This window comes from Notothenia coriiceps, unplaced genomic scaffold, assembly GCF_000735185.1.
Source record: "Notothenia coriiceps isolate Sejong01 unplaced genomic scaffold, NC01 NC01_scaffold00017409, whole genome shotgun sequence".
Lineage (NCBI taxonomy): Eukaryota > Metazoa > Chordata > Actinopteri > Perciformes > Nototheniidae > Notothenia > Notothenia coriiceps.
Window position 1 is genome coordinate 116,322 of NW_011350110.1, and position 14,990 is coordinate 131,311.

At 41.8% G+C, this 14,990-nt stretch overlaps 1 protein-coding gene across 3 annotated transcripts in view; it reads left to right on the forward strand.

Moving 5' to 3' along the window:
* The window catches only part of znf536 (zinc finger protein 536), a 207,258-nt gene that overhangs the window by 105,685 nt on the left and 86,583 nt on the right, over nt 1-14,990 (forward strand). For 2 of the 3 annotated variants that reach the window (XM_010776893.1, XM_010776894.1), the window contains one exon: nt 7,140-9,451. In XM_010776893.1, coding sequence (XP_010775195.1) covers nt 7,141-9,451 — 2,311 coding nt within the window. In that variant the 5' untranslated portion in view covers nt 7,140. Of the gene's footprint in view, nt 1-4,465; nt 4,526-7,139; nt 9,452-14,990 lie in introns of those variants that run through there. The other variant, XM_010776895.1, reaches the window with a different exon arrangement.

The following is a 14,990-nucleotide window of genomic DNA, read 5'->3' on the forward strand; positions in this document are numbered from 1 at the left end:
GTCAAACACCCGGAAAAAATGTGTCCACCGCCATCCTTGTGTTTTAGTCTTCAATCAGACCTGCTTTATAATCTATGTTACTCCATAAATGGGACCAAATCCCCCCCAAAATTTACCCAAATTAACTTTCGTAATTTATTGAAAAACACTTGAAAACTAGTAATTAGAAATAATGAAAACGATTATCCCGGTTTTGTGATGTGTCTCATGGTATCCGTAGATGGAGTGAAAGCCTCTATAGAAACTCCGTTAATGAATTCATTGTATATAAATCATGGAACTTGACTTCCCATGATAATATATGGAACAATTAGTTCATGATGAGTTGTATTACTGTGATTTATAGGAGTGATGCATAATCAACAACGATGATAACGAAGAATGAAATGCACACATCGAACATACAGAGGATATTCAGGAGCACATACTCCCTAGTGATGTGATGGTTTTAAGTTTATTAATCAAACCAAAAGTGAGTCCTGGAGCAATGATATGATATACATCAGAGTTTAAGGTCATGCTGAGCGGAAATAAATTGGGATGTAGATTTGTGAATATTGACCTAACAGAAAGACATACCCGTCAATAACCTTAGATATATCAATCCACACACAAACAAAAAAAACACACAACCACACACACACACACACACACACAACACACACAACACACAACACACAACACACACACACACACAACACACACACACAACACTAACAAAACTGTGTGATGGCTGGATTCCGCACACAGTATCCCAATATGAAGACATTGACACTGAGTTCTGCTTAGCTGCTTTGTGTGTGTGGTAATAAACACAAACAAACGACGCCTGGCCTTACAAAAAGACTCATCCAACCCAGAAGAAAAACCTTCTGAGTATTATCCGTTGGTGTGTGCCTGTAGGAAGAAGGTTTTATAGTCAAGGGTTTTCCCCTGATAGCTCCAGCGAGTTAGTGTGTCTGGCTCCAGTGCAGGCGTCCCAAATGTACTCTCTTCAGATAACTCTCAGGTTTTTGGCGGCGTGGTCGTCGACATATTTCTGCTTCCATGTTGATACAAGAGAAATCCATACAAAGTGTGTTTTGGTACACAAAAACAGAATGCGCCAGCGAACAATCAAGCTATTGTCTCTACAACACAACACACACACAACACACACACACAACACACACCACACACACAACACACTGACAGCGTCATGAATATTTGTGTTTGCATGTATAAAACAAGTCCAGCCGGGTTCTTAATGTGTGTGGTGTGTGGCTGCGGCCCGCGGGTGTGCTCGTCCTTGTGCTGTGTGTTGTGTGTCGTGTGTGTGTGTGTGTGTGTGTGTGTGTGGTGTGTGTGTTGTGTCGTGTGGTCGTGTGTGTGTGTGTGTGTGTGTGCTGTGTGTGTGGTGTGCGTGTTCTGTGTGTGTGTGTTGTGTAAGAGTGTGTGCGTGTGTGGTGTGTGGTGTGTGTGTGTGTCCGTTTCCTCTTCAGGTTCAAACTGAGTTCATTGTGTCTCTCTTTTCAGCACCGAGTTTAGAGCCATCAGTCTATCATCCATCTTTTGCCAAAAAATGTACTTATTTTTATCATGACAAATGAAATTTATAGTGTAAAGAAACAGCCTTGTAAACGGTGTCATGGCTGGAAGAATAATGTCTTTGTTGATCAAGGAAGGAAACTGAGACCTTGACCCCCCCTCATGCATGCAGACGGTTGTATAGTGATACACTCTATGTGTCCAACTGGGAGAAACGTGGATTTAATCGGGAACTCTGGATATTTCCCTCTGAAGCCCTGAGTGATTGCAGATTTGCCAGAAAAAAGCAAACATGAATGGACTCCTTCCAAGCCAGCAATAATGAAAGTGCTGGAGTTAATTAAACGCACACATGTAGTAGATAATGTGCTAATGCAGGCTTCACTCTGCGCACGGCTCCATTGTATGATGATGTAAATCAGTGGTTCCCAACCTGGGGGGCGCGCCAAAGATCCCAGGTGGGGCGCCAGGCCTCAGGTGATTTGAGGCCAAATATCATATCTAGACTTTTTTTTTTTTTTTTTTTACATATAATTGTAACGCAATACATGATTGTCACTAAAAGCCTTGTCTCTTCATTACAATAAAATATACAAAATAATTGATTAATTAATTTTAATACAAATTCACGTTAGTAGCTATTATAGGCATAAAAAGACCGAAATGTTATAATTATGTATTTAATAGAAATGTTTCTTCTGCCCGTAAAGTGTCCAAACCAGGCTTGTCTGGATAAGCGCATTTTTAAAACATAGTCATTGTCCATGCCGGTTTCAGTTGGATTATTTGTCACAGTTGCTCCGATCAGATCGGTCTCCTCCATTTTGTAGATTATTTACGACTTTTGAATCCACATAAACACATCGGCAAAACCTGGCTTACTTTGAGCATGTGTTTTAAACAGTTTAATCCCTTTGTGAATTGTTTCCACTTGCGTCATCCTTTAATTTCTTCATACAGCGGGAATCCAAATGAATGAATCCTGAGTCCAATAACCATCAAAGTCACTCCAATAGTGCTCCTTAACTACGCTTTCATCCTCCTTTAACAACATACTTCACATTCATCCAGTTTGTGACAGTAGTTGTAGCATTTTTTAGACTTTTAAAGTGTAATTACCACTGTCCCCTCCCCCCCCTTGTGTGTGTGTGTGTGTAGGGGGGGGGGGCCGCAACTTCCAACAGGAGTCATTTGGGGGGGCTCTTGGGAAAAAAGGTTGGGAACCCCTGTCTTACACAATCAATTAGTATCTTTTCTAAGTACTGTCATTTTGAACCAGGAAGTATAAGGAGCCTTAAAGTTGTTTGGGTTGTTTGAACCCACTCCACTATCAATTCCTAAAGCTATCCAAGAAGTGTGGTGCCTTAATCCTAACAAGTACTTTCTGCTGAAGACAGAAGTGTATTCTGAAAAGCATATATTCATAGAAGAAACAGAAGTTACTGGACAGAATAAACATAATGTTTTTTGAACGTTTTGAAAGAATTAAAATGAACAATTGTATGAGGAAGGTATGTTTAAAATATAATATAGTGAGATCCGATATCAGGCCTTGTCTGCAACTCTATTTTTCCCCTCTTTAAAAATAAAACAATCCATATGTGAAGCTTCCCATGTTTCTAATATCGCTGAGTTTTGATCAAGAGGCTCCAGGCATGGGATGGAGTTTTGGATTCAATCTAGCAGGCAGTGTGACAGTCTTCTATGTGCAGTTCAGAGTGTTTTCGCCTCATTACAGAAAGTAATAATGCGGTGAAGTCAAAGAGCGAGCGAAAGGAAGGAAAACAAGGCCGCTTTTTTATTGAATTAATTAGAAGCCTTGCAAAGACCACCTGCAATAGAAACAAAACACAAGCCAGAAAGAAACTCATATCATCATGATCTGTTCTACCGCTAAGTCTAAACCAACTTTTTCGAAGTAACTGATCTCTGTTAAGATTAGAAAGCTCCGTTTCAACTTTGAAAAAACACTTACAGCTTTTTAATGTATCCAAATGTCTCTGCTGCTTATGCTTAATATTTAGCATTCAACTCTCAGTGCATGTAAAATATGGTTAATTCCCACATTGTCCCTTCAACTACAGATTACTGTAGCTACAACCCCCCCCCCCCCTTTGTGTCAATAATGATTTGGTTGAAATATGATGGAATTCAGCACATTGTGAACAATGATTGATTTGTTTAATGCAATGAATTACTTCATTAGGACTTAATGAGGTATTGCATTGTGATTAGTCGATGGGTTTTGTGTCAATACATGTCAAAATAACAAAGTAAAGTCCAACTAATGGCTTTTCGATCCTTTCGTTTTCTCCCAGTCTTGTCTTAAATGTCACAGAAGTTTTGTGACAGAACTCAAGTAAAGTCGGAAATAAATGGTTTATTTCAATATGCATTTATAATAGGTGCCTAATATTGACACTGTCTTTCATTTACTTTATATGGTTACAATTAGAGAGAGACACATACAAATCCCTTATGCATTTATGATGCATGGTGCCATTGATAAGACAGAAATGAACCGAGCACATTCAAATGCTGACTGAAATACACTTCCATTGTGTTACAGATACCACTTATAATTAAGCTGAGGCTTGCAGAGAAGAAAATGCATTTAGAAAAACCGAGTGAAATCAGTTTATGTGCGTGTGCATGAGTGTGCGTAGTGTTTGTGTGTGTTTAGGGGGTGCATGTGGTGCTTTGCTGAATATTAAACCACAAACTTTAAAGACAACAACTGAACTGTCGTGAGAAAATGCTGAAGGAAGTCTTTGTGGTTTTAGAGGTATCACAGGAGCCAATAGTTTTAATGAGGCAGCATGGCTGTACATGCCAGGAAATGATAAGGTTATACAGGTTAGAGTAACGGCACATAGATACTGTACCAGCATGAAGCTACAGAGTGTCTTCTTATCGGAGTCTGCACAGGCTTCATATCCATGGCAGAGACACTGAGACATAATAGGGGGACAAAGTGGCACTTCCCTTAATACAACCGGTAAGACTGGCAAACCTGAGCCTTGAACTTCTATGCATTGCATTGCATTTGTATTGTTGTTTGTCTTCTGTATATGTGATGGTTGCATGAGACTCGTGACAGAAACAGGCTGATGTCAAAAAAGAAAGTGTTGTTGGTGTGATTTCTGTGGGCAGCCATTTGATTATACTCAGTGTCTTTTGGAGGGCATGCACATATTGAATTGTTGTCTTGCAGGGTTGTGTATGGGTGCGTCTTTGCCTGCGCGTGTGTGTGTTTCTACTTGTACACCAGCCCCAGATTCCTTGTGTGTTTATATGAGCAGAGGGGGATGTCACATAAGAAATGTCCTTTTTAATCAGGGGAAAAATATATAAAATGACTGGGGAGCAAGGCAAGCATATTAATGTGTCTCATTTGCATACGCTCGTCAGCCAGGATACGTTTATAAAAAACACAAACTGGATTCGTCAGTTCATTTCACATTATTCCATTGTCTATCTGCCTTTGTTATATGTTAAAGATAAAGGCAGAAATCAAATTGAAGAAAAGGGCAAGCTGCTATCTCCCCAAATGAGCAACAGCTCATCAGCCTAGTTTAAATCACAGATTTCTATTCCAAAAGGCAGCCGCCTCTGTAAAAAGGGCCCATTCAAATAAGGTCTTCTCCGATATAAGCACGCCTGGTGATGGAAACTGGGGTGTCACATAAATACAATTTCAAACCTAAGCCATTTAAAGCAGTCTCACAAAGTTGTATCTGTCTTAGAAATTCTCTCCCAATATTATCATCACAATACATGTACACGTATAAAGTATCTATTTTTCCTCCAATCAAGTATAAACTTGTCATTGTTAAGCTTTTAAAATGCTTTATTTCTTACATGATTATGTAAGTCACATGAGAGCACGATCATAACATCTGTCGTAAATCTAAATATGACCGAAGCATCTATAAGCCCACACAACATAGTCTGCCCATTATATTGTTCAGAATTCAGTATAATGGCTTAAGATACATGTGGGGAGGAATAAGGAGAACTCAAAGGGCAGCCTACGAGTGTCACATTCCTTTAAACACAAGTGGAAGCTGCTCACAGTGTCTGATTCATGTCCGCAAGATAAGAATCCACCATCAACTGTGTGTTGGTGGGGCTGGTGGCTCAAAGAACAGACCCCTTATGTCTACTAACCTCCTACTAGTGGGAGAGGAGGGAAACATATTCAATTGAGAAAAGCACAATGTAGTGTCCTCCAAGCTTAAGAAACATACTGTAGGTGGAGAGAGATAGAGAAAGACAAAGTCTGGCCAACCTTAGTTGCCCTTCGGGCCTGTAAAGTGTGTACGGAACATGTGTGCACATATTTTTATGGCGGGTGTGTCCCGTTGCTGCAGGATTGGGTCCATAAGCTAAAATGATCCTGCTTTCTCTTAAAAGTGAACTCACCTAATGCCAGTGCTTTACACTGCCTCTCCATGAAAGGATTTTTTGATGATTATAATCATGCGTTACAGCACAGTGGCTGCCACTGTTACCAGGCAGCATACTAATCAGCTTAATGAGATATTATACAATATTTTGTTGACCAAAGCAGAATCGTGGTTATTGTTTCTGAGGGTTTGACCCCTGCTAGCAGCTAGAGGAAGTGTGCACATAGATGTTTGTACCTCTCCTTCTCTAGAGCAGATGGACCTCTCTACAGAATAATGCTTTTCTTTAGTTTGATTTTGATTTTATTCACTGATGTTTCACAAATGAAAATCAAAACATTGAGGGTACAACATTTTCAGAAAATGCTGTTAAATGTTGCAATACAGGAACCCAGGACTACAAAATGTGTCACACTGTAACAACAATGCGTTGCTTATTCCTCTCAACCATGTAACAACCGATGCATTTCTGTTGCATTGGGAAGCTGTTCAACACATACCATTGTTGTTTTCTCTACCTTTAAACTGACTTTAACGATGAAAGTAGAGAGAAGAAGACAGACAGAGATAACTTGAGGAATAAAAAGAAGCAGAAGTGATTCACATCAAATGTAGTGCAGATCATTAATAGAGTTTTGCGCCAAGACAAGTGTCGTGGCAACAAGATAAGAGTGTTGTGTTTACTGGAGTAACCCCTTGGCTTTAAGTGCTATTGTTAATATCATAATTGTAGTATTGCGGTGGCTCCCCGACAATGCCGTTGCTCCGTTTCATTAAGGCGTGTAATTGGAGGAATTCTGATAGGATGGGCACAAGTAGCTTAATTATACACTGCTCACTGTGTTTACGGAGTAATTATTCCATCCAAAATGGTGTTACATTTTGAAAAACTTATATGGAGTCACAGTATTTCTCCAGGCCCCTGGCGCTGACAATACACACAGAATGCCATGCATCAAATGCAATCTTTCTATCTGTGCTGGGTGACACAGCACAGGTGTTGTTCCCCTAAGTGAGGAAACACATTAGTCTTGAACATGTGGCTGGATAATATTCTATCTGCAATCTGGAAAGCAAATACTAAGAGAACATCACCAGCAATCATGGCAAAGTGTCTTTAAAATGCCTTTTCTTTCCTAAAATGTGATTTATTTTCATTTCATTATTTCCAATGTATTTCCCTCTTTCTGTCTGGTTTTACAGGATGGAGGACTCTAGTTTGTGTCTTGGTGTGTCGTCAGCGGTGTCCGACGCTGATGCCCATCTGAGCAATGCAGTGTTAAATGGCCGCTACCCCATCAGTCAAAAGCTTCATCAGCTTACTGCCCAGCTAGGACACGCCTTTTCTGACCTGCACCGCCCACAACAGATCCCTGAAGAGAAAGCAGCCACGCCTTTGGACGAGAATAACCACCACACAGCCCTGGCCAGTCAGCCTATCAGCAGTCAGATGGCCCTGTTAGCCAACCAGCTCAACCGAGACATTGACGCAGGGGCACTGAGCGGGTTGAACGGGCGTGTTGACCTGCAGCAGTTTCTCAATGGCCAGAACTTGGGCATCATGTCCCAGATGAATGATATCGAAGATGACGCCCGCAAAAATAGGAAGTATCCTTGTCCACTGTGTGGCAAGCGCTTCCGTTTTAACAGCATACTGTCACTGCATATGCGCACCCACACAGGAGAGAAGCCCTTCAAGTGCCCCTACTGTGACCACCGAGCAGCACAAAAGGGCAACTTGAAGATCCACCTGCGCACCCACAAGCTGGGAAATCTTGGGAAAGGCCGCGGTCGTGTCAGAGAGGAGAATAGGCTTCTACATGAGCTGGAGGAGAGGGCCATCATTAGGGACAAGCAGATGAGAGGGAGCAGCAGTCTCCTCCAGACACCTCCAACACCCCATCTGAGCCTCAATAGCAGCTCTAACACCCTTCAGCAGCAGCAACTAGGCTCAGCCTGTGGCCTTCTCCCACCCTCTGGCATGGCCACCCCAGAAACAATTTCCCAACCCTCTTCTTCACCCAAGCCGGCTGGCACCCAGGAAGAACAGTCCTTCAACCTGACTACAGGCTTCCGCTGTACCTTCTGCAAAGGGAAGTTCAAGAAGCGCGAAGAGCTGGACCGCCACATCCGCATTCTCCACAAGCCCTACAAATGTACTCTGTGTGAGTTTGCTGCTGCCCATGAGGAGGAACTGATCAGTCACGTGGAGAAGGCCCATATTACAGCCGAGAACACACTGGGCGGGGGGACTGGTGGTCCTGGTGGCACGCAGCCGCCAACTGAATTCCGCTGTGAAGTGTGTAGCCAGGTGTTCAGCCAAGCTTGGTTCCTAAAGGGCCACATGCGCAAGCACAAGGACTCCTTTGAGCACTGCTGCCAAATCTGCGGCCGTCGCTTCAAGGAACCCTGGTTTCTCAAGAACCATATGAAGGTGCATCTCAACAAGCTGGCAATCAAGAACAAGCCGAACCAGCCCAGTGAGCAGGAGATGGCTGCCGTCAATAGCATGAACAATCTTGCTCAGGAAGCTCATGCCAATCTTTATTCCCGCTACATCTCCTGTCTTCAGGGAGGCTTCCTGTCCCCTGACAAACAAGGCCTGAGTGAGCAGCACCAAATGTTGGCTAAGGCTGGGATTGCCATGAAGGAAAAGGAGATGCTAGGGAAGCTGCTGGGGCCCATGGCAGGAGGAATGGGCCACGGTCTGGGCGAAAACGAGAAGCGCTCACTCCTGGGTTGTCTCAACCTTGTGCCACCGCTCAAGTCGAGCTGCATGGAGCGCCTCCAAGCAGCTGCAAAAGTGGCGGAGATGGACTCCCTCAATAGTTACCAAGCCTGGCAGATAATGGCCCGTGGCATGGCAATGGACAGGGCCTTCATGCCCAAGGAGCAGCAGCAGCACCATCAGCACCACATACCCCAAGGGCAAGAAGATGAGATGAGTGGTGCTGGGGCCCTGGCTTCCTACTCAAACAAACAAGACAAACAAGACTACTCCTTGATTGCTTCCAATGATAGCTCAAAGCAGAAGCATCTCTCAGAGGCCTTACAGGGATCAAAGGCCGCAAGTGGAGCCATGATGGCCATGAAGGAAGATGTAAGAGGCTTTGACGGTCACCGTGACTTAATGTCTGTCCACGGCAGTGCAGAGGGCCCCGGAGCCCTTGCTGGCTTAGGAAGTCCAAACATTGACTTCAGTCTTTCCAGTCTCTCCGTCATGAAGGAGAAACCTTCAGAATGCCCTGACTGTGGACGGGTCTTCAGAACGTACCATCAAATGGTCGTCCACTCACGCGTTCATGGCAAAGACAGGCGAGTCCATGAGGAAGCGGTGCAGCAACAAGGACTGGACGAACGCCGCGGATCAGCGAGCGACCCAGAGTCCCAGTCCATCAGCCGCTCTACCACTCCGGGTTCATCCAACGTGACAGAAGAGAGCGGAGCCGGAGGAGGACACTCCCAGACAGGAAGCGTCCAGGATGACAGCCCACATCCCTCCTCACCATCTTCAGGTAAGAGAAAAGAAAATCAGAGAATGAATGGCAAGCACTTGTGTTGGGTCTGTCTATAAAGGGATGAACATTTCACCCTACATACACTCAGGAATGATGTTTACTTAATGTTACTTTCTTATTGTTCAACAATTCTACCTAGGCTACGCCCTATAATAATCACATTGTATAATGTGCACATAAAAAAATAACATAATCCCACAAAATCAAGGCAACACATTCCTCACATAACTCAGATATTTAAAGTCTTTGTTAAATTACCCACACACACACTGCTTATTCAATCCAAGTGAACAGAGCGTACTGTATACCATATACTCAGATGTAAAAAGGTACTGATGTCTAACTTGCAAGATCTAATGCTGAACACATAATAGCAATTGTCCTCTGACACGGCTATGTTGTTTCTACCATGAACATTAAGCGAAGCAGAAGCCTACAGAGAACAAAAGCCAGAAAAAGACCTGCTTAACAACTGCAGGTTGCCAGTCTATATCCCTGTGGAACAAGAGTAAAGACTGGGAGTGTAGGGACAAACTAGTTTTAACAACAGCGATTAATAAATGTCTTTAATAAACATGTTGAAGACAAACGCCCCCCCCCCCTCTGCCTTCCCAGCAAACACAGGCCGGTCTGGGCTAGATAAGTGTATGTTTAGTGGGATTAAGGGAGGCTCGTTGCTAATGATTACACAAGTTTTTAAAGGTAACTTTCGCATGCTCCTCAGGGCACTACGCCGGCGTTAAGAAGTGTGCGCAGTAATTAGGTCACGAGTACGCGATAATCAGTCGGTTTAAGCTAAACAAGACACTAATTAAAGATATACATATAAAGCAGGTCAAAAAAAATGGTGAACTTCATTTGCAAAAGCGAGAATGTGCTTTTAAGTCTTTTGAGAGAAAAATAAATATAAATATAAATCAGAGTGGCTTAGCTTAAGGCTGTAAGCAACTTAATTCCACCAGTGGAGATGAAATTGTTTATTTATTCACAGAGGCATGAAGTCCTTATCGTGCCTGTGTAGTGTGATGGGTTTGAACATGGGACAGGCTATGTTTATTTTAATCTAAGAAATAATAACAGACAACCCCCCACCCCAATTAGGAATTAATGAAAATGAGAGTGAGATAAAAACCTATTTTCTTTATAGAGACTATTAAACATTACACTTTCTCAACAGAGTGGGGGTGTAGCGGATGTAATTATCTTCTGAATTTTAATGCTGGAAGTTTCTCTCTCCATCTCTCTTTCTGTGTCTCTCTTTTGACTCAAGCCCTTTGAATCGGAGGAGTACAGCTCGTGGCGTTTCAACAACTTCAAAAGTACTATATTAACCGCCAGTGTGCGGTATGCAAAATAAAATTACAGTAAAAATAATAAATGACAAATAAAAACCGATAGCATTTACGACCAAATGCTAACCAAGCACAACAACATGCATTCGATTTAGCTGAGTGGTTAAATCTTACCCCCGGGGCACCATCTTTGGAGAAGGTAGGATTAAAGAATTTATAAATATAATTAAAACAGTGTATGGACAACATTGCACAAGAAAAAAAAATAGCCTGCTTTTTATACAAGGTCTTGATATTGCAGTTCCTTTTGTGTTTGTGTATTAGAGCTTGATACATTTAAAGTCTTTGTCAGTCTGCCGCTGTCATATCTCAAAGGCTGTCCTCACATTGATCATAAGTTATAGATTCTGAAATTAAAAAGTTTTATTGTCGTATGCAAAGACAGTGTAGCTATGGCAATAACAATATATAGTCCCAAGCACCTCCAACAATGCGACATAAAACAATACAAATAGTGCAAAAAGAAACAGAATAGAAATAAAGTGCAAGAGAATGTTGCATGTGACCAATGTGCAAGTCAATGTGTAAGAAGTCAACTATATGCATGTCAAATAGATTAAGATGAGAATAAGCAGAATGTCAAATTCAATACTCTACAGGAATAAAATACTGTTTATTGTAATAATAAATAAATGAATGCTTAAAGTTATAAAGGCACTTTAGAGAGCTTGTTCTTATACTGCAAGAAAATGCGATAAATGAACAGCTCTGATGTTTAATAAGCTGGTTTTTGCTACTTCCTGTTTTTTAATCGGAGGTAACGAAACTTGTCTGTCTTCACAGCTTACACAATGCGATTCACATTTGGAGCTCTGGGACTCTCAAATTAGAAGCTTTGATGTGTGAGAAAAAATGTGTGTGAGTCTCATGTGGAGAAAGGTGTCGTGCTTCTCTTCGGCATACATGTTTGTTGTGTGTGTGCTTGTGTCTGTGTGTAGGCTTTACAGTGTGTGTGAATATCACTCTCTTACGAAGTGAACAGGATGTGGCTACTGTACCATTGTCTTTATCTTAATATCGCAGGTTTTCAAAAAGCAAGGCTTGTCTTATTCTGTGTGTGCGTGCACCTGCGAAGTGTGTGTGAGCCTCTGCCCCGCAACCTACCCACGGCAATTTTGAGTTAAACTTGAATTATAGTAATCAAAAATAACATCTCAACTGTGAAAGAAGGTCAGCTCCGCCGCGTTTGTCTTTGAGACGGCCCTTGTTTAAAAGCAACGAGTGAAAGAAAAGGGAGGATTGAGGAAGAAAAGAGCAGAAAAACAAAGGCCTCTGTCAGAGGTGTCCTTTAAGGACCTTCCTTATTACAATGTAGCGCTGCAGCTAACCTTGAGCTTATTTTCTTATTCAACCAAATGCTTTATTTCTTTAAAGAAAACAAAGAGGCAATTACATTTATGTCTATCAACATGTTTTTTTTTTGTTTGGCTTTCCTTCTGCGTTTCCACCCCCTCAGTGAAGCAGTGTAGAGAGAAACACAGTGTTATATTGTCATAAGGATTGAGCAACAGGTAAGACAGCGCATCACATCCTTAAAGACCCTTGGAAAACCGTATTTTTTACCAGCTTAAACATGCAAATAACCTCCCATTGAAAATCCTCATTTTGCACGTCTGCGTCTTCCCATTATAGTTCAAATGTAGCTTAATGTGTAAAAATAGGCTTTGCTGCACGCATGTAAGGCCTAAAGCGGTGCTGCTTACATGTACCTCAGCGAATTTCCCACTTCCTGTAAACCCCACTCCCACCTCTTGGCTGTAAAATACTTTTTCTGTGTCTCCAGGGAATCCCCCTTGTCTACATTTTTTAAGAGGAACAACGTTTTAACATGGCGAGGATTAGCCTGCATATCCCTGGTCTTTACCGCGGCTCAAACAAGCAGGCAAAATGCTCCATACAAATTGAAATTGGATTTGCCAACTTGACGCCTTAGGTTATAAAGCATGGATATTCATCTAATTGCGACGGTACAATGGGGGCGTAATTACACATGCGGACAAACTGTTACAGTGTAATTACTGTGTCATTAACAGGAATAAAGTAAGAGTTTAACTAAATCCAGACTACTCTGAATATGCATGCTGACAAACATGAAATCACCAGATACTATCAGGATATTTAAGTTAATGAGTCTTCACCTGGCAATATCACAGAGGTATACCTTCATTGGTATTGATTTGTTTTACTTTTACAAAACTAATAAATGTAGCATATTTGAACATACAAATTAGTAAAACTTCTGACCCTTGGTCCCAGGTTCACTACATTGGGGTTCATAAAAAAAGTTGATGGTGGTTACTGTCTTTTAGAGGTTACATGTGACACAAAATACGTATAATACTAATAATGCAATCAATAATCCGTCTATATTGTGTCCCTTAATCAAATTGATACAAACTAAAGGAGAAAGACAATTTGACTTTGTTTTTGGCCAAACCTCAAGGATATGAGGCGACACGGCTCGATAGGGGCCCACGTTTTTACATTTTTCTATTTCCTTGGGCCTCTGTGTGGATTAATTTGGCCATGTAGTGGAGGAACTAAGGCCCCTACAAGTTAAGATAACAGCACGTCTTTTTCAAGTCTTTAATGTCTCTAGTTTTTGAAAAAGATGCTTGTATGAAAATATTTCACAGCAAAATTATTTCTTTTTTCAGTTCCTCCACATAAAATAAAAATAGGGAAAGTGTTGGCTTCTTCAAAGGGGGCCGCGTCCGCCTTATCACATGCATTTATGTAAGGAAATGATAATCAGAAAGAATGTCAGGTAGAAATGGAAAATCTAAAATCCATACGCTTCTGTTTAGTTAGTAAGGAGGCCAATCATCAAAACATTACATTTCTATGTATCAAGGGCTGTTATCTCAACACTAAAGCAGGTTATTTAAATACCAACCAACAAACTATTTTTTCAGATGTTTACAACCATCTATTTAGAAAAGTAGACATAAAGTACTAAAACATGTCAGCCACATTCAAAATGTCTCACTAAGAGAAGCCAGAATAACCAACTTATACCTCTTTACTGTCTCCTACCACCTCAAGCTGCAGCCAACACTTTGAAATGAGGCCAGCCCTCTGTGAGTGCGTGCCATAATATATGAGTGTAAAACTATGTGCATTAAAAAATTATGAATTATGTCTCCCGTTTCTTTTTTTCTCTCCCCTTTGCATAAATTACTTTTCTTTGTAATTGACATCCGTTCCTCTGCTCCTTACCCCCCCCCCCCCCCCCTATTCTTCTTCTTTTCTCTATAATCAGAGAAGCGGTTACAAAACCTGAGCCTTCACCCCACTCATTTGTAGGAGTCCGGCCTGTCATATCTGTATTCTTTTTTATGTGTCACCAACTTAAATAGACAGATCCATTGTGTTTGCAGGCACAAATCATTCCCCGAGGCTGTATTTTTTGTACAGTAGGTCAGGACTCTGGTGTCTGCTAAGATGTAAAAGTTCTATTCAAACGCACTAATTGTCGTGGTGCCGTGCTGATTGACATGTCTCGGATAAATGCAGACTTAGGTATTTTTGTACACGCTGACAATATAAAAGGCCAATTATTCTCCTGTTCGCTTTCTCTTATTACTCTGCACAGTTCATTTGATTTCTCCCTTTGCTCTTCCGCGTCTTTCAGACTCAATTTGTAAATATTACCCATGTGGGAATTGCCGGGGCGTTTTAGACATTTTTAAATTCCAATTTGTATTCCGACGATGTGTTTGATCACTGAAGCACTGCGAGCGTCCGTTTGCTCCTGAGTATTCCTGGGTGGGCTATCAGTGGCTAGCCTTGTCCTTAGAAAATTTATCAGCCCGTTTTATGTCTTAAATGATCATGTTAGGATTCCCCGCTGTGTAGAAGCAGGAGAAAAAGGAGAAAAAATGTACTGTGAGAGAGTGAAGGAGAGGCGTGGGGAGAGAGGAGTGGAAGTGAGGAAAAGCGGGGGATATGACAGGGCATCACATTCCTTCAGTAAACAGCATCCATTATGCCATCCACTCTTCAACGCCAATTCGTTGCCAAACCATAGCTTACCTTCTCCCGGAACAACACAACCAACACACACACACACACACACACACACACCACACCACACACACACAACACACACACACACACACACCACACACACACACCACACACACACCACACACACACACACGACACACACACCACACAACACA